Raw genomic sequence first — 23704 nt, forward strand, 5'->3', positions numbered from 1 at the left:
CACATCCTTTCCCTCGTTCATGTCTTCATTTTTCTTTTCAAACTGGCCTTTTATGCCCACTACATGTGCTTTTATGGAAAATTACAACATTTAAATGAGACTCTTTGGTCGGGGATAATTGCACAAAGAACCATTAGCAGTCTTCCGAGACCAATGTACTGTGTGCATTTTTCTTTTTCACTTTATAATGCTATTCTCAGTCCGTAAGAACACGTTTCGTAAGAAAGAGGATAATCATAATTTAATTATCTGTCATTATGGGGAGCAAAATGTTGGTCACTTTGGGTTAACCCGAGCTGCGTGCTTTTAAACAAATAAATTAAATGAAATAGGATAAACAAACAAGATAGTTGTAGGTAGTAGGAAGAGTGGCCAAAGGTCTTTTGTCTTTCCTTGCCAATTCAGTCACAGCAATTATAATCATGTTCAAAGTTTGTCGGAGCACTAGTGCCCCTCACCTGCAAACCCACCTACTGATCAGTAAATTGGCACTTCAGTGAAATCAGCAGGTGTACTTTTGGCTCATGTGTGGCCACTGTGAGGGTTTTCTCAAAATGCAGCCCACTGCAATTACCCACTTAAAATAGTTTTTAGTAAACTGGTATGCTCAGAAATACATTTATATTATAGGCCTATTCATTTAGCACTGCTGTGTAGAAACTCTTTTGCAATTACTGTATTATTTCAGTCGTCTCCAACCAATTTCAACATTTTTCAATAATAATAATAATAATTTCAATAATTACAGTTTTAAAATTTCATAGTCGGTTGCTTCTAATGTGTTTTGAATGATCAAAAATGTATACATTCATTTCTCTCAGGACTGAATGTACAATATTCCTGTGTTACATACTTTGATGCAGTCACATGCTGGTTCAATCATGACTGACGCCACTGCATGCGATTTACACCATCAAATCCATCTGATTATTTGATCTCAAAGGAGTTTTAAATCGAAAGCAACTGGACTTGGTTATTTGTCTAGGGAAACGTTTCACCTCTCATCCGAGAGGCTTCATCAGTTCATGCTATAACGACAGTCGTTGGAGTCACATGCCACTTGTGAACAGTTGTTTCTCTTTGAGGCTAAATTGTCGAATCTCCTGGGAAGGGATGAAAGGGCAGCATTGTAAATTGGAGATAGGTGGTGTCTGAGTCCTCCTCCCCTGTTGAGGGATGGTTTCTCTACTTTTACATAGATGGCTTCTTTCACTCCTCTTTGACATCATCAGCCTTGTGAAAGCCCCTCCCTGAGGTTAAATACCTGGGTCTCCACACCAGATAGTTGGACCAGTCCCAGCCTGGTCAGGTGCGAGAAAGAACTGATGAAGCCTCTTGGATGAGAGGTGAAACATCTTCCTAGACAAATAACCAAGTCCAGTTGCTTTCAATTTAAAACTCCTTTGAGATACTATGACCTGGACAAATGAGAATATTCACAGGCTTATTGATTATTTGATATTTGACTATTTTTCCAGGCTGCAATGCCGCTTTCCGCCTGAGGAGGAAGTGGCGGCGCTGTTTGAAACCACAGCCTCTGCGCGTCGCTTCAGTTCAGCGTCGCTGCCCCTTTTTTCTTCTTCTACGCTTCCTCCACGACCCGCTCACAACAAACACAGCCGCTGCCCCTTTTTTCTTCTTCTACGCTTCCTCCACGACCCGCTCACAACAAACACAGCCGCTGCCCCTTTTTTCTTCTTCTACGCTTCCTTCACGACCCGCTCACAACAAACACAGCCGCTGCCCCTTTTTTCTTCTTCTACGCTTCCTCCACGACCCGCTCACAACAAACACAGCCGCTGCCCCTGGACCCGCTAAAGCTCCGGGCTCACCGATGTTTGGAGAAATTGTGACAGGTCACAGATGCCGTCCAACACGGCGAAATAAGTGAAGCTGGATATTTACGACCAACGAGAAGTACAAGCTAACTGCAACTTGCCGAGCTCTTGAGCTAAACTTATGTGGCGTTGCTAACACAAGCCGCTGAACTTGGAGGAGCCGGAAATCTTCCCGGAGGTGGGATAGTGAGTATCAGCGCATTGTTTCAGATGTCTAAAGATAAAACTGACGCTTCCTGCTTTTATAGTCGTGCTGTTTACTATCAACGTTTCTGTGTTCCTGTGTCTTCAGTGTTGGCTTTTGTCCTCTTGAATAAATCTGTATAACCTGTCTTGTTCACATAGGATAATGTGTGAGGTTGTGGTTTGAAGAGACCTGAATGCTGAAATCATAACTGCTCCATATTGCTCTAAATAACCAATTAATTAGATCTGTTTTACTCATTGAGCATATATAATCTATAAAATAAATGTCATAATAATTTCTGGTTAGAGTACAGACCCTCTGACTTAAGTGCCACAGTAGCTTAGTCTGAATCTCCAATGAAAAATTGACATATGTGTCCTAAAATGACATCTTTGGTATTGCTCAAAGTTTTTATTCACAGCCTGATACTCACATACAACTACTGTATACGTGCAGTGTAAAGAGAATATCTTTAACTTGAACTTTGACCTCCTCCAGAGAACTTATTAAAATGTATTTGGTGCCTGTTTCTTTCTGTTCATTATTTGTTTCCTCTGTCTTCTTTAGGAAGACATTGAATGTACACTTAAACTTGATAGTTGTGTCTTTGTTTCAGTAAAATTTTCAGTCAGTTTGGAAGTTGAGGAAATAACTAATAGATTTAGCACTAGAACGTGATTATTTTTTAAATTGAGCTCAGCTTCGGGTTGAGGTGCACCACGTGGCTGAGTCCTCACCTGTTCCTTCCCTTCTCACTTTCTCTTGAAAACTCAGGTACCAGGACTGTGCCTGTGATGTAGTCGTTGCACTATACTCGCCGCCTGTCTAACGACCTACTGAGAAACGGTTTTAGATCATTTTCTCACCACCGCAATGGATGAGGACACTCCAACCCTGAAACCCAGACGGATCCAGAATCAGAATGTGGTTCATCGTCTCGAGAGGCGCAGGATCTGCTCAGGCCGACCGGGAGCTCACTGGTACAGGGTGCGCTGCTTCCACCAGAACCTGTTCCCCAACTTCACTGTGGTCAATGTGGAGAAGCCTCCCTGCTTTCTGAGGAAGTTCTCACCAGATGGACGCTGCTTCATCGCCTTCTCCTCTGACCAGACTTCTCTGGAGGTAAGAGGAGAGAAACCTCACTGATAACTTTTTGTCTTATTTCTTCCATATTTCTCATCAAATCATTAGAGTTAGACCCTTTAAATACCACGTATTGTATGATTTATGTCTCCTATCTGTCAAAAGCACATGGACTGGATAAGAATTGGTCCATCTAACCACCCAGTTAACTCGAGACAAAAAGTTGAAGGAAAAACTGTCAATGTTCCTCTTCCAGATATATGAATACCAAGGCTGCCAGGCAGCTCAGGACCTGCTGAGAGGCCAGGAGGGAGAGACTCTTCTGACGGCCAATGACCAGCGCTCCCTCAACATCCGAGGCCGCCTGTTTGAGCGCTTTTTCTCCTTGCTCCATGTCACTAATGTGGCTTCAAATGGAGAACACCTGAATAGGGAGTGCAGCCTCTTCACAGACGACTGCCGCTACGTCATCGTTGGGTCAGCTGTGTACGTCCCAGAGGAGCCGCCACCTTACTTCTTTGAGGTAACAACACCATCAAACTTGCTACAAATTTACAAGGAAACTCAAAGAAATAAAAACCCCAAATTGACCTCCATACTTTGGCGCGGACTGCCTCTTTCATCCACATTTTATCCCCCCACCAGGTGTATCGAAACAATGAATCTGTTACTCCTAATCCCCGGTCTCCTCTAGAAGACTACTCACTCCATATTATCGACCTCCACACCGGCAGGCTTTGTGACACCAGGTCCTTCAAGTGTGACAAGATAATACTGTCGCACAACCAGGGCCTCTACCTCTACAGGAACATCCTGGCTGTGCTGTCGGTCCAGCAGCAGACCATACATGTCTTTCAGGTGGGCAGAAAGAAAGGTGATTTCATGTAGATCTAAAATGTAAATCTACATGAAATCAATGTTTGAAAATGTAACCTGCTAATGTTGAAAGAACTGAGGAAAAATCCCAGACATCAACTAAGACAATCACCCCAATCTCTTTTTTTACCCCCTTTTTGTCTTTACAACCAGGTGACTCCAGAAGGTACGTTTCTGGATGTTAGGACTATTGGGCGGTTCTGTTACGAGGACGACCTCCTGACTCTTTCAGCAGTTTATACAGAGGCTCAGTCTGAGAGCCAGCCTGGCTTCCCTCGCTTGTACACTGACAAAACCATCAACTCCCTGAAGCACAGGCTGCTGGTCTATCTCTGGAGGAGAGCTGAGCAGGATGGCAGCGCCACTGCCAAGAGGAGGTATGCAAGATTACTCTCCTCTTTCCAGTCTTTCTTGCTCACTTGCTTTGATCCATCCAGCTGTTCACTGCTGCTTATCCAGGTCGCAGTGGTATTCAGGTGCTTACTAATCCTATTCCACAAGTTTGAATTTAACTACAGCAGAGTGCAGGACTATATCGTTGGTTATTCATTAGCGGTGCTTTTTAGGCGTCTAACAATTCTGAAACCGAGACCGAAACCCTGATGCAAAACCTGCTTTAATGTTACGGGAGTGTAGCTGCTGTGTGGCCGCTCCCTTTTTTAGCCTCTTTCTGTTAAGGAACTGCTAAAAGGAAGGACACAGCACACCTGTGTTCAAACCTCTTTTCACTGTCTGATTCTTAAGTGAAAATTTCTGCACTCAAGCGGTGAAGTTCATACATGTTACCACGGTTACAAAATGATCTTCTATAAATATATGTCATTAATCGCTTCCACTGTTCAGGAGATTGTAACATTTCCCGATCACCAGATGAATTCAACGGTAGTTCAACTTTTGACTTTATGCTAAAATCACACAAATACACCACAGTCCTGCGCTCAGGCCATTTTGTTTTCACACCCAAACGAACTGCACCACACTCTGCTTGCACCTGGAGCTTGCACCTGTTCAGTTCAGCCAAGTAAGGTGTGAAAGCCGTCTACGGAATCACACCAGCTTGAATCTGTCAGTCCTTCAGATTCATCTCAGACTGCTGCATGGATGGCTGTCTGTGGAAATGGTGCTGTAAATGTTGTTAATGTGAAGAGAACTTTTACTGCAGCTCAGTTTATTAAATTAGGCGATTCATTAATTCAGCCCTGGTTAAGAACAGAGAAAACACATTTGGAGCTCTCTTGTGCTCCATCTACACAGCGGCTGTCTCTATAAACAAAGTTACTCAAACAGTATATGAATAAAATAAATGAGTGGGACTTTCATCATGTCACATCCCTACTTTAAAGTTTTATCACTCCCATGAGGAATTATTTTCTTTCATAATTCTTTTGAAAGAGTTGAAAAATATCTCTGCACATTAAATAATTTTCACATCTGAAGTGGATTTTCATATACTTTTGTCTTATAAATAAAATGTATGATATTCTGTAGGTCTAAAACTGAAAATAATCAGTGTAAATTCCTAAATGTTTAGTTTGTTATCAGATGATCAAAATAGTTGCTGAAAAAATGTATTGTCATTTTGCATGTTTTGTGTGATTTCACTTAATTGTCAATTACCAAATCTGGCCGTTCCATTTCCATAATGTACTGATGTGGGATATTCATTTATTGATCAGCTTAGTTCCCCGGAGCTTGGTTTTAATTCCATGTTGCTTGGTGTCGTCAGATTCTTCCAGTTTTTTGATCAGCTGAGGAGGCTGAGGATGTGGAAGATGCAGCTGCTGGATGAGCATCACCTCTTCATTAAATACACCAGCGAAGATGTGGTCACACTCAGAGTCACCGACCCCTCGCAGGTAGGAACACACACACACACACACACACACACACACACACACACACACACACACACACACACACACACACACACACACACACACACTCATATTTGTTTCTATATCCTACCCTAACCTAAACCTAAACCTAATTCTAACCTGATCCCTAAAACCAAGTCTTAACCCTCAAAAAGCAGTCTGGACCCATCTGGACCTCAATTTTCTTTCTCCATGGGTTGCCCCCCCCACACACACATACACACAAAAATTCTTCCCCCTGCTCTCTTTGTTGCTTTCTCCTGCCTCTCTCATGTCTTTTGTTGTTCATGCTGTATTAAAAGGATTCCTCTTTCAGGTCTCCAAGGACACGTTTCTTTTCTCAGATTCTGTGTCTCTCTCATGGCGACAGTAAATAGATCTAATTAATGTCTAAATCTCAGCTCTCTGACATCCTGGCTGATTAGCTGCTTTCATCTCACCAACAAAAAATTCATAATATATCATTTTGTCGTTTTGAACTAACAGTATATTGACCAGTTAAGGCTAAAAATAGAATCAATTAGAACAATACCGTAGTGGAAGTGACATCTCTCTTCACATCTGATCTCAGAACAGCGTTCTCTCCCATAAAGGATTTGACAATCGCCTGTTTCCATGCATTATGTAAGCAGGCTCTTATCTCTGGAAGCTAGCTTGACTAGCAACCGTTCTGTCTACAGTTTCGGTCATTTTTGTGGGTGTGACTGTGTCCCGTTGACAAATGATGGGGCTTGTTAAGCAGAGAAGGGCGCAGCATTTCTTTGGACGTTTGTGCATTGAGGATAGTCTGTGAGGGCGACTAGCTGTGGCCAAAATGTTTGACTCAGGCGCTGGTGACCAAAGCAGAGAGCACCGCCACTGATCATAACCATAGACGGAAGCCAAATCCTGAAATGTTTAGTTATACGAGAATAAATGCCAGATTTTTCCTGATGAGCCTTGGTGTTTCATTTCTGCAGATCAGGGAGGATTGTGTTATAAAGCGCTGCAGAATGTTTAGCCTTAGTTCTCTCTCCAAACCTTCACTTCAACTCCCCCTTTTTTCTTTTCCCTCTTAGCCGTCGTTCTTTGTCGTGTACAACATGGTGTCTACAGAGGTGCTGGCCGTCTTTGAGAACACCTCCGACCAGCTGCTGGAGCTGTTTGAGAATTTCTGTGACCTGTTCAGAAACGCCACGCTCCACAGCCAGGCCGTCCAGTTCCCCTGCTCCGCTTCATCCAACAACTACGCCCGGCAGGTCCAGAGAAGGTACTGGGTGGAGAAGCATGGGAGTGACATTCTGTGTACTGTGGGAGATGATTATTGGATAAAATTACCATATATATGTATATACATATATATATTCCAGTTTGACAAATATCATGCTGGCAAACCACTAAATTGGGTTGATTTCTGAATGAAAGGAAAAACTGCACCTGATACTGTGCAGCCAAATGTCAGACTGTGGTTAGGAAGGGGGAGCAGATCAGCAGCGATCGCCTGGGGGACAGGGAAGGAGTTTTAGGACTTAATCTGGATTGAGACGCAAGATATTAAGACAGTCAGCGCGGCTGGAGGAGCAGTGATTGAATTTGGCAGTTCGACTCGCCAGCATAGGTGACAAGGTCTTCAGCGGAGGGTGAAGAGGGAGGAGCAGAGAGCCGTGGGGGCTGAGGAAGGAGGAGAGGATAAAGGATAGTTTGAAAGAGCAAAAGAGGCTAGAATTAGGTTTTAGAGTGGTGAAAATGATGTCAGGACGAAGGAGAGGACAAACTGAAGCTGGCAAGTACGTTCAGCAAACCAGATTTCTACCACTTACCTCTTGCTAAGAGTGAAGCCTAGTTCACAGAGAGACAGGCCTATAAGACTGGAGATATTGTAGCCAGAAACAAGGTGAGAGGACATTTGAAAAATATGGATGTACAATTTAAATGACTGAAGACTAAAGGGAAAACAAGGGAGGGAGCCACTGCCACAGGCTGTTCAACCCTTTCAGAAATTTAGATAAAACTAAGAGGAGTGATGTTTTATGGATCATACACATTTTTTTGTTAGGGGTTATTGAGTTTAACATGAAGACCATGCTGAAATAGATAATTATCTAATGATGATTCCATTCCTGTTGCTGTAATTTTTTTCTGATGCCACTCCCAACCCCGACCCCACCGTCTGTCTGTGCCTCAGATTTAAGGACACCATAGTGAATGCCAAATATGGCGGCCACACTGAGGCAGTGCGGCGGTTGCTGGGTCAGCTGCCCATCAGTGCGCAGTCCTACAGCAGCAGTCCTTACCTCGACCTCTCCCTCTTCAGTTACGATGACAAGTGGGTTTCAGTGATGGAGAGGCCCAAGACCTGCGGAGACCACCCAATCAGGTGCAGAGTCCATCAGGCTCAATGAGCATCTTACTAATAGCAAATGATGTAACAGAATCAGATCATTAAAAGTCCATGAATAGCACTACTGACAGTGCAGTAGATGTTTGTTTGTTGCCAGTTTAATGAGTTATCAATATTGCTGCCCATTCATCTTCACCTGATTGACTATTAACTAAGCTGAGTTTCAGACTAAACGATTAACTGAAAGTTATTGATAGATTAATGAGTAATGAAAATGATGATTAGTTGCTGCCTGAGTTTCACCTGTAGATATATCTGACATCCACAGTCTTGTAGCAAAATCATCTACTTGCTCCTCAGACAGGATAAAAGAAAAGCCAAAAGGAACAGAGCATTCAGAGCCAACAGAAAGCGACAGACTGGACTAGACATAGAGTTTAATGCCGCCTCTTTCTCCTCTGCTCTCACCTACCAGGTTCTACGCACGTGACTCCGGCCTGCTGAAGTTTAAGATCCAGGCAGGGCTGCTGGGACGGCCGGTAAATCACGCTGTACGACGCCTGGTTGCCTTCACCTTCCACCCCTTTGAACCTTTTGCCATCTCTGTCCAGCGCACCAATGCAGAGTATGTGGTCAACTTCCACATGAGGCATGTCTGTGCGTGAGGAGCTTGTGTGTGTGTGTGTGTGTGTGTGTACGTGTACGTGCACGTGCACAGATGGCAGAGCCCAAGAGCCCCCGAGAGCCCGTGGATTCACAATTGGAAACAAAATGCAGGACCGTTGGGCTTCTGTTAGCAGCTATTGGTGATAATACAAAAAACATGTCCTCCATCAGGAGGCACAAAACAGTGTGTTCTGTTAGTCGCCCTCCTCCTGATGGAAACCACTGTTTCTCTCTTCTTTCCCCCTCCATCACACAGTGGTCACTCCACCTCCATCCACCCCCCACCCCCCACCCCCCCCCCCCCCACCCCTCCACGAGAAGGCAGCAATTCTGCCTTTTTCCTTCGCCTCCTCTTTCCCCCTTCCTCCAAGGAACAAAGAGGGACCTGCAGGGAGGAGAGGCAGGAATAAGTGTAAATGGAGATGTAGAGAGAATGATTGACGCGCGACAGAGGAGGAAGCTGTAGGTAGCGAGACCTCTTAGAAGGAACCAAAGGTGATTTTTTTTCCTCAACCATGCACTGAAAGCTGTGCATTCATATCAGAATTGCTTTTCCAGTTGGTCCATGACCAGCTGTCCAACGAACTTGCTTTTTTCTCACATGGATGTGGAAAGAGGTAATTTTTATATAATATTGTTTTTACTTTTTCTTTTTACATTTTAATGTTTGTATATATTTTACGTCAATAAACTTCTATAAATTATGCTCACCATGTTTGTTTTTGCTGAGCTTATATGTTTTTCACCACATACTAGTACTTCAGTGCTGGACCGGGAAAAGCAAATAGAATCGGTATTGTTTCTGCTTCGCACCTCTAAATATTAACTTGTGTATTTTCTCTTATATGTAGGAGAAAACATTTACTCATAGACTGTTTCTTTTTCCTTGAGCTTGTGCAGGGTTTTCCTTCATATGAATGAAATAGTGTTATTTTATGAAGCAGTATTATTACCATCATTCTTTGCCTATTGCCGATATATTTCTTAATTAGCTGTACAGCCCGTAGACAGTAGCCATGTGCCTTTACAATTAAGTTGAAATGACTTTAACACATTTGTACCACATACGGATAGCAGACAAGATGGAGTAAGTGTCATCAAATCTAATTTGAATACTGATCCCTGCAGTCTGCTCTCCCGCAGTGTATAAGATTATAATGTTATTTTATATCAAGTCCATCTGTTGTGCAGTCTAAAGTGCCAAACATCTGTTAATCTCAAATGTGTTATTAAAAATACACAAACACATGAACATATGAACAAATCTGTAATAGTAGAGTACAGTCCTGACATGAATGCAAAGTTGCTAATACATGAACATGTACGCATGTATAATAAACAAACAAAGGCAAAGAGCACACACCCAGGGCAGCTGCAGAGAGGTCATGGTGGTATGGAAAGCAGGTGCAGAGGGATTAAGTGTTCTTCTAGCCTCTGGTTACACACCAAAGTGGAGGTGTGTGTGCGTGCTAGAGAGACAGACTAACATGGGTTTAAGGCAGAGGGAAGAAGGTATTTACGAATGGAAAGATGATGCAGAGATGAAAGAAATGGAGAATTGGTGAGAGACGGGGGTCTACAAAACAGGACAGAGGGAGGTGGAGATGTGGGGGGGGGGGGGACTATCACACAGCTGCTTAGTTTTGCACAAGCACAGTTTACTATATTCTAGATAAAGATTTAAGGAGGTCACGGTATGCCATTGTCATTATAGTGTGTTTGTGTAAGCTGGTGTGTGACAACATGCTGTGATAATCAACTAATTACAGGAAGTGCACACAGCGGGCACAGACAGACCTACATATAGAAGGACACATTCTCTGTTGTCCTCATCTCTGCAGACAGATTGCATTTAGAAAATGTGCAGGTTTGCGTACATTAGAGTGCAGGTGAGGAGGTGAGTGTACTTCATGTCACATATCCTGGGATCTACACTTTTACTATTAACTACTACATATATATCCAGCTGTTCAATTTCCCTGCAGATGTTTAACAGCCAATAAGGATTCAGGACACTGGAGTTTAAGTTAGTGCTGGAGTCTTCAATGCAAACGGAAAATAGATTCTGCATGAACCTGATGTCCCCCCGATACTCAGAACAATAACAAATATGTTGTATCTGTCTTATTCCTAAGATTCAGGTAAACCCAGAGCCTTCTCCCTGACCTTGGTTGCTACGGAAACATAACCGCTCTCTGCTTGGTAACCTAGTCTTTTCTAATTGCCGTTGTCTTGGCAACAGCGCAACCAATGTAATCTAGAGAAGGCCACAATTCTAAGTGTTTCCTGTTGCAGTGCTCTGCTTCTCCGAGCAGCCTCTAAACACACACACAGACACACATATATACATTTAATCATTTAGGCCGCAGTCCTCTATGGAAATCCAAGAACGGTGGTACACACTTGTTGTTTGAGGACACATATGGCAAGGTTGACAGATTTATAATACACACAGATATAAAGCAACACCGCGCATGGATCTACAACATAAAACCCTTTTATTGTTGTTTTATTTGAATTCTAGCATGTTGTCCAATACTCTAAATATGAAAACATCAGATTTTAGTGTCTATTATCGGGTGATGTTATTTTGTTAATTCATGGTCGAAGCACAATGATTCAAGGTTTGTCTACTGTGTGAGATAAAGTAAAAAAAAAAAAAAAACAAGCCTCAAATAGAAAATACCTGACTGTAGGTTACACATTATTGAGATTTTTTTCTGGGTCTCAAAATAGGAGACTTGGTTTCAATTAAATGTTCTCCACCAGAGGCACTTGCACCTCAGGGGTCATTGTGCAGTTACCAGGGGGTACAAAACAGATTGTAGAGTACCTTAATTATGGTTTGACAGAAAATATATATCCATCAGCTGAATTAACTGTGACATTGGAACACTGTGCTGCAGTGGAGAGTGAAAGCTAACTAGCTCTCAAAAGTAGCTAAACGTTAAGTTCATATAATTAGAATGGATAAAACTAAAATAATTTACAAATGGTTGAAATAGTTAGCTAAAAGTAATGGATAAATGATGAAATCTTGATCTGATCTTGAGGTTTAAATTGTTTTAAATTATGGTCATTCATTACTGTTGTTTTAGGGGAGACTGAGAACGGTTGCAACAAGGCACGGTTGCAACAAGTCTTATTCCTCTGAATAGGAAACATGCTAGAGTGATAACACTCACATACTGCACGTGCTCAGTTAGATCCTCCTCCCACCTGGAAGTCAGAGGTGAAATTTTAATGTATTTAAAAAACATTGTGAATGATATGTCATATGTAATCATCTTTAAATGGTTAATTAGCAGACAGATGTAAGTTTGATGTATGAACGTTTGAGACTGTCCCCATAACAATACCAGGTCTCGCTTTATTAAAAAAAACATAAGCTTGCCCCACTCTAGTCCTGTACTGGGTTGAAAAGACATGCTTAATGTCTTTGGGCTTGATTTAAGTAGCTCCAGAAGAACACTTTTTTATTTTGAACAGAACCAATGACATGATTGTATGATGTGAAGTAGGGGAAATGTTTTGACAGTTGGTGCCTGACTGCAGCCTTTTGCTATGGTCCTACAGCCTCTAGAGGAAGTTTACATCACCGCAACAGACAGTGATGTACAATTTCCAAACACAGACTCCTCCCCTAACTGCTCATCAGCCCTGCCTTGATGTAAAGCAAAAATGTTTGTGAAATGTTTCCAGAAGGCGTCCTCTTCAGCAGGGCTGCCTTTTATTCTAGTTGCAAAATCACTGCAACGCCAACCCTCCCCTCCACTCTGGTGGATTTAAGAGCCTCAGTAAGAGTGGATCAGTGAGGGAGGCCTGTGGTTTAAGTTTACTCTTCAAACTGATGGAGAGTAGGGAAGAACAGATAATCATATGGATACAGGGTTATGACAGAATAAAGGTCAGAAGAGATTTGGGTGGGGGGATTTCACATTTCCTTGACATATAAAGAGCAGACAATATGTCCACACTGATGACTGAAGCACCACAGCTTTATTACTCTGGAAATGGCTTTTGTATGTCTTCTCTCTGCGTTTGTCATCATTGTCTTTTACTTCACTTTGTCCAGTTGGACACTTTTACTCCATCTACCATCTGTTTTGATGAGTAAAGTCAATTTGTGGTTACTTACTCATATTACTGAATTGTATAGTTATATTGTATGTGAATACATCCCACAATTAAAACAAATAGTGTGGTTCATTTCAAATCATACATTACAGAGTATAATAGTTAGCTTTCAAGCTAAATAACAATCAGAAAAATGCGCATCTATTGTGAAGGCTTTTTTTTTTTTTTTACACATACAGTAGAGACCAGTGCATAGAGACATTCCCAATAATTAATTTCACCTAAATTATCACAAATATTTTTCTTTTTTCTCAGTTTCCCCTTGTTATAGCTGGCTGGTAGCTAGTTAGCTAGTTTCAGTGTTTTGCACAGAGATTTTAAGCTATATGAGATAAATAAGAATTTGTTTGTGCGCCTCACAGCCCTTAAAATTTACATTTTATAAATTCACCTAGTTTTTCAAGAAGTATGGTCCTGTTCATTGAAGATAATCCACACAGTATCTCTTTGATATAAAGAAGTTACATGGAAGAAAAAAAAGAACCATGTTTTTGTAGATACTTTGCAGTGCAGCTAATCAGAAAAATGTCATCTAAGAATGTGTCTTTAATAAGTTGTGCTCCTCTTATATACTCTGAAACATGCACAGTAGGAATTGAATACACACACACACACACAACTTGTTTTATGTTCGTGCATTCTCCAGCCCCTTACCCTAACCTTACCCTTCACAACTGAATGCCTAACCCTAAAACCAAGTCTTGACCCACGAACAGCCATTTCAACTCGTGGGGTCCAGTATTTTGGTCACCACAGAGCTGTCAGACCCACAAGTGTAATGGGCTCCCAGTTTCTATATCCCAGGAAGACTGTGAAACAAGCCCACCCACACACTTCACCTTTGCCCCCTTCATATCACTCACCTGTTATTGTTATCGACCCCACTAGTATTGTAACATATAACACTATGACAGTGTCAACATTTCATATCACACGGATTAGCACTTCAGCCACCTGCACAGCTGACTGAGGCCAGTTCTGCACTTGTGGAGCCTCCTGGTGAGAACCATGAAATCACAACACCATCGTCTAATGAGTGGAGGGAGCAGGCAGAGGCAAGTTGAGGAGGGAAGGGGGCGAGGGGGTGTCTAAATATTGACCGCAAATATTTGATTCAAGGGCAGGAGTGTCCCCTGTACTCATGGGTGTGTGCTCAAGACACAGAACGCACACACACACACACACACACACACACACACACACACACACACACACACACACACACACACTCCAAAACCCAGACTCACATTCTCATGTTTAATCGGCATCTACAGCTGTCTTTGAGTTGTAAAGAAAGGGTTGGATGCTTCATATACGAGCACAGTCCTCAAATACACAACTTGATTGTGGTAGATGATACTGTGTGTGTGTGTGTGTGTGAGAGAGAGAGAGAGAGAGAGAGAGAGAGACTGGTAACTACAGATGATTTAAAATTGACTTCTCATCTGTCATAAACATAATCAGTTGCGATAAAAAGACCCCTTGCACGTTTGTGTTCATAAATGTGCATCACATGTTTGATTTGGAAAACAAACACAGATATGAGCCTTTATATTGTCAGTGTGACTGTTACTGTCTTGCATCAGAAGCCTTTCTTATTAAAAAAGAGACCGAGGCGAGTGTACTGATTTTTGCAGTCTAACCCTGACCCCCAGGCTATTCTCCTATGAGCCAGCACTGGTCCTTTTAACAGTAAAGAGATTAGCTGCAATAAGTGATCAGAGTTCTCCACCTGCTGGACAGAAACATAAACTGCACTGTCCTCTTGGCCTACTTTCTAAGAAGTAACATTGAAGCTGATGCCAATGAGCAGAAGTAATTAAGTAAATTTACCTAAGTGCTCGGTCTAGTTACAGTTCAGAGGTACTTTTACTTTTGTATACTAATACTAATATTTCAGAGGTGTAACAGTCAATTTAAGGTTTTTACTTGTTTAATGTTAAAGTAACTGAGTATTTTTAATTTTTTCACTATGCCTACTTTAATCAAGTAAATGATTAGTTCAAGAGCCTTGTCATAATTTAGTGATTCAGATTAAGCACTGAGCAGATCTAGTCGACATAACTGAAATTGTGTTGAAACTATAAGACAGTATAGTTGTGGTGAAGAGTTTTTAATATCACTTCCCCCAAAAATGCAACAAAGGAAGATACTACAACTAATGCTGCTGATTCCAATGGGCGTAAATGCAAACATAGTGTGCATAGTGTTATTTCCTCTAGCTCACTGGCTGATCTGAACTAATCCCATAGGCTTTGTCATTAGGGTCACATCAGGTCACAACAAGCTAAAGAATATGCAGTGTCTCCAGCCACTGTAGATGTGCTGGTCGCTGTGTTTTATGAACGGTTTATAAATGATAAAATATGACACAAACCAAAGTCTTTTATGTAAAGTCATGTTTCAAAGAATTTCCTTCCTCTTCCTTTGGCAGAAATTTGGCAGAAATGATATCTTTGGCATAATATCTGACCGCAGGAAGGAAGTTAAAAACGGTACTTGAGGGTAAATACAAGCTGTTTCCTGACCAGCAGTAAGAGCTGTCACTTGATTACAGCAGTATGTATAAGCTCATATTTATTTTCATCGTTATTTGTGTATTTGTTTGATTAAACTGTAGTAATTTGACATTTATTCCTTAAATGATTCCGCAACATTTGGGAGAACTCGGTTGTTCTTTAAAACAAACACACAATTGAATACAAACACTCGTATATTCCTTCAATTTGACTTGTTTATGTTGCGCTAATGAAATTTTTGTTGTCTTAAATTGAATTTGGCAGCGGGGGGGCGGGGCGTTGCGGATGACGTCAGAGGTCAGCTGACCGGTTTGTTTTGCTTGGTCGAGATAAAAACACAGTGAGAGGGAGGAAGCGACGACATCAAACCGTCTGGAAACTAGTGCTCCTCAGTTTTCACCAGAAAGCCACCAGCACCGCGGCCACGGACACTTTTATAAACCGTTTTTAGCTTCTTTTTTTTTAATTATTATTATTATTGTTGCGTTGTTACAGCCGCTACCTCCGTTTTCATCCGCTGCCAACTGGTTGACTTTGACGCAATATGCCTTCAGAAAAAACCTTCAAACAAAGAAGGACATACGGTAGGTTTTTTTTTTTGTTTTGTTGTTGGTTTTTCACACTCTGTCGCTTTATGTCCTTTATGAAATGCTGTAGGTTCATAGCTGCGGCCCCAGATTTTTATCTATAACTGTACGGGACTGAATTACAGCGCGGATGTGGACAGGCCAGGTAGCTGCTGGTTATTATCCCAGTGGCGATTATTAGCGTCCAGGGCTGGTTCAGGGAACAGTCTAATAAACATACAGGGAGGTAGTGGAGGTCTGTGTCTGCACAGCTGAATAAGACCCAGACACGTACAGAGATCTGTAGACCTGGCAACTTATCTAAAAGAGGCAAATTGTTCCCATCTGTACACATACAGGTTTAAAGATAGGATAGAATAGAATAGAATAGAATAGAATAGGATAGGATAGAATAGGATAAGATAGGATAGGATAGGATAGGGTGCTATAATGTGCTGCAGGCCTGTCTGTGTGAGTGTGTTTATTTGCATCAGAGCGGTGGGAAAAACAAAGTGGTGTCGAAATGCAGGGCAGAGAAAGAGAAAGCTGCAGGATTGGGGGATGGGACAGTTTGAGGAGGAGAAGAGAGGAGTTTCAGCAAAGGGGACAGAGACAAATGATAAGTTAAAAGTGCAGAGTTGGGCTCTGTTTCTCTTGGTGTGAAGGGTAGGCCTCAGCCTCGATGCGGATTATAGTTTCACTTATGGTTTCCCAGCCCTCGTAGCCACAGACAAAGCCTGCAGTGCTTTGCAAACACCTGGTATCCACAAAGCCACCTCTCTCTGACAGCTTTTACTCTGTGGTGTTTTCAGTAATATAGTTAACAAGACAAAATAAACAGATTTGCACTCATTGTAATTCTGTGAAATCCATCACTTTCTTTAGGTCGATGAGTTGAGGCCTTAGGTTGTTTAGGAGTGTAGACTACACCTTGAGCAACGGGATGGGGACATTTTCAACCTTTTGTTCAGGAATTACATCTCCCAGCATGACTACAAGTACCCGACTTCCGGTCCCAGTGCAGAAACACAGCGTCACAAACTTATGGAAGCACAGGTAGCTGGTTCAGGCTGTCATCATGTGACTGTATATGTTGCCAGTTTAGGGACCGTCTGTCTGTATTAATGGTGGTTTACAGTGTGACACTGTTGTTCACTAGCTGGCAGTCATGTGTGAATCAACTACGTCCAAAGTTCAAGTTGCACATCTGCATTTCAGGCCGTTGCATGACTCAGGGAATCACAGAGAATATTCCAGCTGTGTCAGGCGGAGCTGACAAAGTCCCATATTATGACAGAACTGAAACGAGGGAAGGGGACTCGCAGGCTTTCAGGTCAACTGCTTCCCATTTTGCAATTTTTCTATTTGATTGAGAAGTGATGACTCAGAGGCTGTTGGTTGCTTGATCTGGTCATGAGACAGAGCTTCTCTGTTCCCCCAGTGCTCAGCTCATCCTGGTTGAAATGTAATCATGGAACAATGTCCCTCATTTCCTCGAGTTGAGCTTGAAAATGGGAACCTTACAAAGATAAACATTTGTCCTTTGGAAGCAGTGTGTAATCAGCTGATTGAATTAGATATCCCACAAGACTGGATATCAGTAATTCAAAGCTTCAGCTGACTGACAGCTGACAGGGGCCAGTGTACTGCTCTTGTTTACTTGGCTTTAGAAAATCAGCAAAGCTTTCATTTGAATTCAGTGTTTGAAAACTAATGGAGATGATAATGGTGCCCCCCCCCCCTTCCCCCCCATGTTCAAGTTTGTTGACTGACCCCATTTTGACTGTGAGACAGTGCTGTTGTTGTTGATGTTGTCAGTTCAAAGTGCAGTGAGCCCGAGGTGTTGTCTGTTGTTGTTAAGTTTGCCTTGGTTACACATCACTTTCCATTGGGTCAAAGCTCAAAAAGGAGGCGCCTGCTTTGCCCCAGGTCACTGATGAACAGGTGAGCCATCCCATCAGCACCTGACCCGACCTCTTGAGTTGCTGCCGTGGAGGGAAAACCCAGTGATTCAGTTTTTCAGCTGAGCTTCCAAAAAGTTTAAACATAAAAAAAAAAACATCTGGGTATTCTTGAACATGATGTTCAGTTAGTGGAAATACACAGTTAACATTGTAGAGGCTCTACAGTCAACTTTTTATATATCAAATCTCTAATCTATAAACAAGATATATATGCTGGTGTGTTGTGTGTTCAGGGATAGACACCACACACACACTGGACTAATTGAGTGGAAAGTAAGTGGATCTCAATTTTTGTATAATAATCTGCTAATCACTGTGGAACAATGATTTTAGGAAAGCCCATTAAAAACCCCAAGAATGGAGTCATTTAATATTTTTATCGTAGATGTTTATTTAAAGGAGATTAGATGAAGTGGACAGTAGAAGTGCAGCTGACACTTTGCTCAGTTGAGATCTTACAAGAATGTTTGATACATAACACCTGCACAAACCTGTTGAACCGGAGATTATAATAACAAACATCTCGGCTGCTGATCCTCACATGATCACCAAATTTATTATCTCACAGAAAGGGATGATTAAAATATGATATGCAAATTAGGGTGACTAAGAAGTTCTGTTAAAACCTGCCTAGTTGTTTGTTTATACTTGGACTTACAGGTGTCTGTCTTGCTCTGTTCCTGCCTTTGTATCTGTGTCTACTTTGTCTGTGAAGTTTTATCAGTTGATTCTCTTGATCTGCTGATTTCTCTGTGTGGCCTCCATTAACCTGTCTGGTTTTTTGTTTTTTGTTTTTGCCCTGCAGAACAGAGAGTAGAAGATGTCAGACTGATCCGAGAGCAGCACCCTAACAAGATACCTGTGAGTTGAAATGACACATTCAAAAAGTCACATGCACATTGTGTCATTGGTATGACACTGAGAATAATCTCTGGGTGAATGCCAAAGTCTGTTCTCGCACAGAGAATCATTTATCATTGTGACAAGCACAACGCAGGAAGATGCAAGTAAGAACATGACATACCTCCTGCAACGGAAAACCTTACCACGTTTCCTGGTTGCACTCTGCATGTGAGACGTTTTCACATGTCGTTTTGTGCAAGTTCCTGCAAGTATTTTCTGCTTGTTGATTTCTGGATGAAGTTTTTTTTTTTTTTTTTGGTCTTGCTTATGTTATCCATTATTTGATCAATGAATTTGGTTAAGCAGCAGTTGTTCCTGTCTGTTCCTATGAGAAGTGGGTGGGACCGATTGTGCGAATGAGTCAGCTGTCCAGTGGCTCCTAGCAACCACCAATAAACAAGGCACACCTCGTGTTTCACCTGCTCGTTGAATCATTTTGAGATAGAGTATCAGAGCAGCCTTCCATCTGCTGCCCCGTTTAACGCCTCGACTCATCTCAAAAGCACCCCACTGTGTGTGTGTGTGTGTGTGTTTCCTGTGTACTCTCCTGGGGCTATAAACTGCCATGTCATGATAAGTGTTGAGACCAGAGGCAGATGCACTGTCTCACTGTAACGCAACTCCATCCAGACAGCCACAGTGGAGCCTGTGGGGGGTGGAGGAGCAGAGGACTGTTTGACAGACTGATTACAGCTCTCAGAGCAGGCCCTCCCTCGCTAAGCAGTATATCTGCTTCCATTTATTCCTACCAGGGGGCAAAGAATCTCGAAATAACTGCTGAAGTTCAAATCAGCAATTATGTTTTTTATTTTCATCAGTATTGATATAAAAAACGAAAAAGGGAAAAGATTAAAAGTTAAAAACAAAGTTGGGAACTAGGCAATAAATCAATATAGTAAATATAATAATATCCTATACATGATTAATTGCCTGAGATTTAGTAATCTTTTCCAATTCTGTCCACTCCATTGATTTTACACATTTAGAAATACCCTGTGGAGTTTTTGACCTCTGGAAGCGCTACAGAGAAGTTTGTTTCTGAGAGTATGTCTGGTTCGTTTCATGCACACACACAAGGTAAATGTGGTAAAAAAAATTTTTTTTTTAAATCAACTTTGCAAACCTTTTATGAGGCTGGGTTTGTTAAACATCAATGATACATACATAACCTTTGTTTGAATACAAGAAAACTGTGCACGGCATCTTTGAGTCAGTTTATCAACTATGAGGAGTATTCCTCTGACAACAGCTTTATAATGTCCTCTGTGGCTCTTAAACATCCCTGATGATGTCATTATGGCTATCATATATCAATAGACATATTAATAACTCAAAGCTAGGCTGTGCAACAAACAGTAGATAGGGAGTTCGACAGGCACAGGGTCTAACCAAAGGTGCTATTAATTTGCACAATGGGAAATGTAAGATCCTGCGTTTTTGGAACTTGACACATACTAGAGACTAAAATGAAGGACATTTTGGACTTGCCCCTCTGTTCCTGCCCTGTCCTCTGACTGTTGGATGTTTGTTTGTACCTGCACTGAGATGAGGACAGCAGGGCTGGAAAAAAAAAGTTAGTTAACAGTCCTAAAACAATACTAGAACTGGACATCATTTCAAAGAGTAGGGGTGTACTGTGTAGGGAATATTTATCATAAAGTATGAGGTCACTATTGTTGAAAACCAAATGTGATTTTAATTGACATCTGTGTGTTAATAATACCACAATAAACATACCATAGCATAGCAATGAGACTACAGTTAGATTGAAAGCCAAATAACCAGTGTAGTAGTAAAGTGTATTTGCTAGATTGATGTAAATATAAATACAGGAAACAGCATTCAGCCTTTATTTATTTTTTGTTTAAAGAGCCTATGTCTTGTGAAACCAAATGCAGAAAATCTTAAAGTATCCAATATCGCGGGATTCATAGTGTGAATAAAATCGTATTAAAAGAAGCACTTAACCTAAGCATTGATAGTTAAGACTCATAATCGCAGCAGCTCAAGTGTTTTCTGTTGTGTGAACTCATGCTCCGTGGCAGCCAGCCTCAGTGGATTAGTGTAACAACAGATGCATGTAATTTGCACTCGCAGTCAGTGATGAAGTGGTTTATGTGCTTCTGCAGTGCTGGTTTTAAAGACTCATCTTCACTTGATGAATTGTTCTGCTGAATAAAAGACTCTGTGTTCATATCTGCAGTACATCAGTCTGGGTCCAGTGAGCACGGACCTCAGATTCACAAGAAAAGAGTCAGAGGCAGAGGGCTGTCTGCTATTTTTACCACATCATCTGATATGTGCGCCGCTTCATCTCTCTGTTACATCTCACTATTGATCACAGACACTGGGTCTCACAACAGTTTCAGATGCCAGGCCATCAGGTCTGAAAACAGCACAAGAAACACTAGAACGCACCAGAATAAAATATTAGTCTTTGATTCTCATTGATTGATGATGTGTGTGTCTCCCGCAGGTGATCATTGAGAGATATAAAGGAGAAAAACAGCTCCCCATCCTGGACAAGACCAAGTTCCTGGTGCCAGACCACGTCAACATGAGCGAGCTCATCAAGATTATCAGGTAGACCTGAACTCCTCTCCTCCTCTCACCTCCTTTCCTTTTTATTTTCCTTGCTTGTTTTCCTTTCTTTCCTTTCCTTTTCTCTTTTTCCTTTCCTTTACTTGGACTTATTTGACTTCACTCTCCTTTATTCTCTCCTCCTCTCTTCTCCTCTCCTCTGCCCTCCTCCTCACTTGTGTCATGTCTTTCTTTCCCCACCAGGAGGCGCCTCCAGCTAAACTCAAACCAGGCTTTCTTCCTGCTGGTTAACGGCCACAGCATGGTGTCGGTGTCAGCTGCCATCTCTGAGGTGTATGAGCGGGAGCGGGACCAAGATGGCTTCCTCTACATGGTGTACGCCTCCCAGGAGACCTTCGGCTCTGCCACGACCACCCAGTGAACCGCCTTCTGTCTTCCTCCACCTGGCCGGCGATTGGACAATTGTAGTTTTTAGCCCCCCTCCGTGTTTCTTGCCGCACATCTTTAGTCTTGACTGTAAGAACTAAAACACAAAACTACTAAATCTAAAACACAGCATACGATCGTCTCTCGGCTCAGATGGGTTCAGGTTATGATCTCTATATTCTGACTGCAATGAGCAGATTAACTCTTTGTGTACTACCACATTCACCAAGTAGCATACAGCCACAAGGGTTGACCAGAACAGCAGAGTTTAAGTAGAGAAACCCCCAAATCTGACTGTGACTCAGGCCAATCGAGTCTTTTACCGTGTGTCTCTGCTTCTGTAATAATTCCTCTCTGGTGAATCACGTTGTCACGGCAACGTACCACCTGTTGACGGCAGTTGTTTTGAGTGTAGTGTCTCCTGGGCTGTATTTATGTTAATGTATATATACATTTCAGGTAGTGATAGTACATTAAAGTGGCGAGGCTCCACCATTTATCTATATATACATTAGCCAATGAACAAAGCCGGCCTTAATTCTAAGGTTTTCGGAGATGGGGGCTCGCGAAGGGTTTCTGGACTCACATGTTGTTTTTAATGGAGATTTCTATTGCAGTCTGAGGTTAAAGTTAGGCATTGATCAGCGAAAAGAAGAAGAAAATTACGTAGAGAGGACCTTAATTATTAATCAACGCATCTCTGCTGTGTGTCTCGTCACATTCCCTCTATGGTCCTTCTTTGGTGTTTTTATCCCTCCCTTCCTTGTAGCCTAAAGCATCTTCACTGTAACAAAAATATGTTAGGAAACTGCTTTGCTCTTGAAACTGATGATTGTAGTTTGCAAAAAAAAAAAAAAAAAAAAAGATGCCTTGGTGTACAGATTATATTGACTTTATGGCTTTGAATATAAAAGGGGTTCCATTGAGAGTGTAACCAAGTTGAATTTGGACACACTACGAGGAGCATGGTCTGACTGCATGTGTGAATGGAGGATGATGGTGTTTCAGTAAATGCTGATGAGGGGAGGATGTTGTCATTTCTTTTTCCTTCTTGTTTCTGTAAGTAAAAAGAAATGGAAGAAGGTCCTGAAACCTAACCTTGTGTCTCTTTGTCCACCAGTTTTTTTGACCTACAGGGTTGATTTCCCAGAGCTGTCATTGTTGCTCTGTTTCATGCCACTTAAATAACAACAAGCACTGTCACTGTGGGAACGTCCACCTGCCTAGTGGGTTTGTAAGGGCTGCACTCTGAAAGGAAAAAAAAAAAACATTTTAAATATCCTGTTTGCCTATAGATGGTCCTTCACACACTTTCTGTGCTGTCGTACTCCTCCACCTCTTCCCCCTCCTCCTCACCATCTTTTTATTTGATCCGAGGTTTAGCTGCTTTTATATTGCAGTATTTTATCATTTTGGTTCTTTATATTTAATGTGATTTTTATTTCATTGTTTGACATGTCTTGGCTCCTCGCTGTCTAGAGTATGTGAAGGTGACTTTTTTCTTTCTGACTGAAAGCCACTGTGTGTTTGTTACAGAGAGGTGGAGCATTTGCCTCAGCGCTGTCTCCTCTGCCTGCTCCTGTTTCATACACACACATCCACACACAGCAATATCACACAGCTTCCTGTTATGTATTTATGTTGGTATTTTGTAAACAATAAAAAACAAACAAAAAAATACTTTCTTGTGCTGTGTTGAGTATCTTGTGTTATTCTCACCGTAGATCAGAATCCCAAAAAAACATATCAGTGTAAAGAAACATAATTTTAGAGCTGCAAAAAAATAATCATTCACATTACCAAT

General features: G+C 41.7%; 2 protein-coding genes across 3 annotated transcripts; both read left to right on the top strand.

The window, feature by feature from the left end:
- Positions 1-1763: 1763 nt before the first annotated feature.
- det1 (DET1 partner of COP1 E3 ubiquitin ligase) lies at positions 1764-9555 on the top strand. Of its 2 annotated transcripts, none has more exons than XM_071457887.1 (9): positions 1764-2024; positions 2800-3147; positions 3365-3631; positions 3754-3966; positions 4138-4361; positions 5711-5840; positions 6917-7107; positions 8023-8214; positions 8654-9555. In XM_071457887.1, the coding sequence occupies exons 2-9, from the start codon at positions 2899-2901 to the stop codon at positions 8841-8843; spliced, it is 1656 nt and encodes a 551-aa protein (XP_071313988.1). In that variant the 5' UTR covers positions 1764-2024; positions 2800-2898; the 3' UTR covers positions 8844-9555. The 2 variants fall into 2 exon arrangements, with proteins under 2 accessions (XP_071313988.1, XP_071313995.1); XM_071457894.1 differs by having other exon boundaries at positions 1877-2016; positions 8654-8988.
- A 6292-nt stretch (positions 9556-15847) lies between these two features.
- On the top strand, positions 15848-23580 carry map1lc3b (microtubule-associated protein 1 light chain 3 beta). The gene is made up of 4 exons (XM_071457900.1): positions 15848-16084; positions 18836-18891; positions 21410-21516; positions 21718-23580. Exons 1-4 carry the CDS (start codon positions 16045-16047, stop codon positions 21893-21895), a joined length of 381 nt encoding a protein of 126 aa, XP_071314001.1. The 5' UTR covers positions 15848-16044; the 3' UTR covers positions 21896-23580.
- The last annotated feature ends 124 nt before the right edge of the window (positions 23581-23704 follow it).

This window comes from Trachinotus anak, unplaced genomic scaffold, assembly GCF_046630095.1.
Source record: "Trachinotus anak isolate AG129_WGS33_773 ecotype Australia unplaced genomic scaffold, CSIRO_AGI_Tana_v1 ptg000002l, whole genome shotgun sequence".
NCBI lineage: Eukaryota > Metazoa > Chordata > Actinopteri > Carangiformes > Carangidae > Trachinotus > Trachinotus anak.

What these genes read in the sequence shown, in the direction of transcription:
- det1 (XM_071457887.1), top strand. Translation starts at nt 2,899, where the DNA reads ATGGATGAGGACACTCCAACCCTGAAACCCAGACGGATCCAGAATCAG. An exon ending in AGACCATACATGTCTTTCAG is followed by an intron (nt 3,967 to 4,137) that starts GTGGGCAGAAAG and finishes CTTTACAACCAG; the next exon opens with GTGACTCCAGAAGGTACGTT. An exon ending in GCCCGGCAGGTCCAGAGAAG is followed by an intron (nt 7,108 to 8,022) that starts GTACTGGGTGGA and finishes TCTGTGCCTCAG; the next exon opens with ATTTAAGGACACCATAGTGA.
- map1lc3b (XM_071457900.1), top strand. Translation starts at nt 16,045, where the DNA reads ATGCCTTCAGAAAAAACCTTCAAACAAAGAAGGACATACG. An exon ending in CAAACAAAGAAGGACATACG is followed by an intron (nt 16,085 to 18,835) that starts GTAGGTTTTTTT and finishes TTTGCCCTGCAG; the next exon opens with AACAGAGAGTAGAAGATGTC. An exon ending in AGCACCCTAACAAGATACCT is followed by an intron (nt 18,892 to 21,409) that starts GTGAGTTGAAAT and finishes TGTCTCCCGCAG; the next exon opens with GTGATCATTGAGAGATATAA.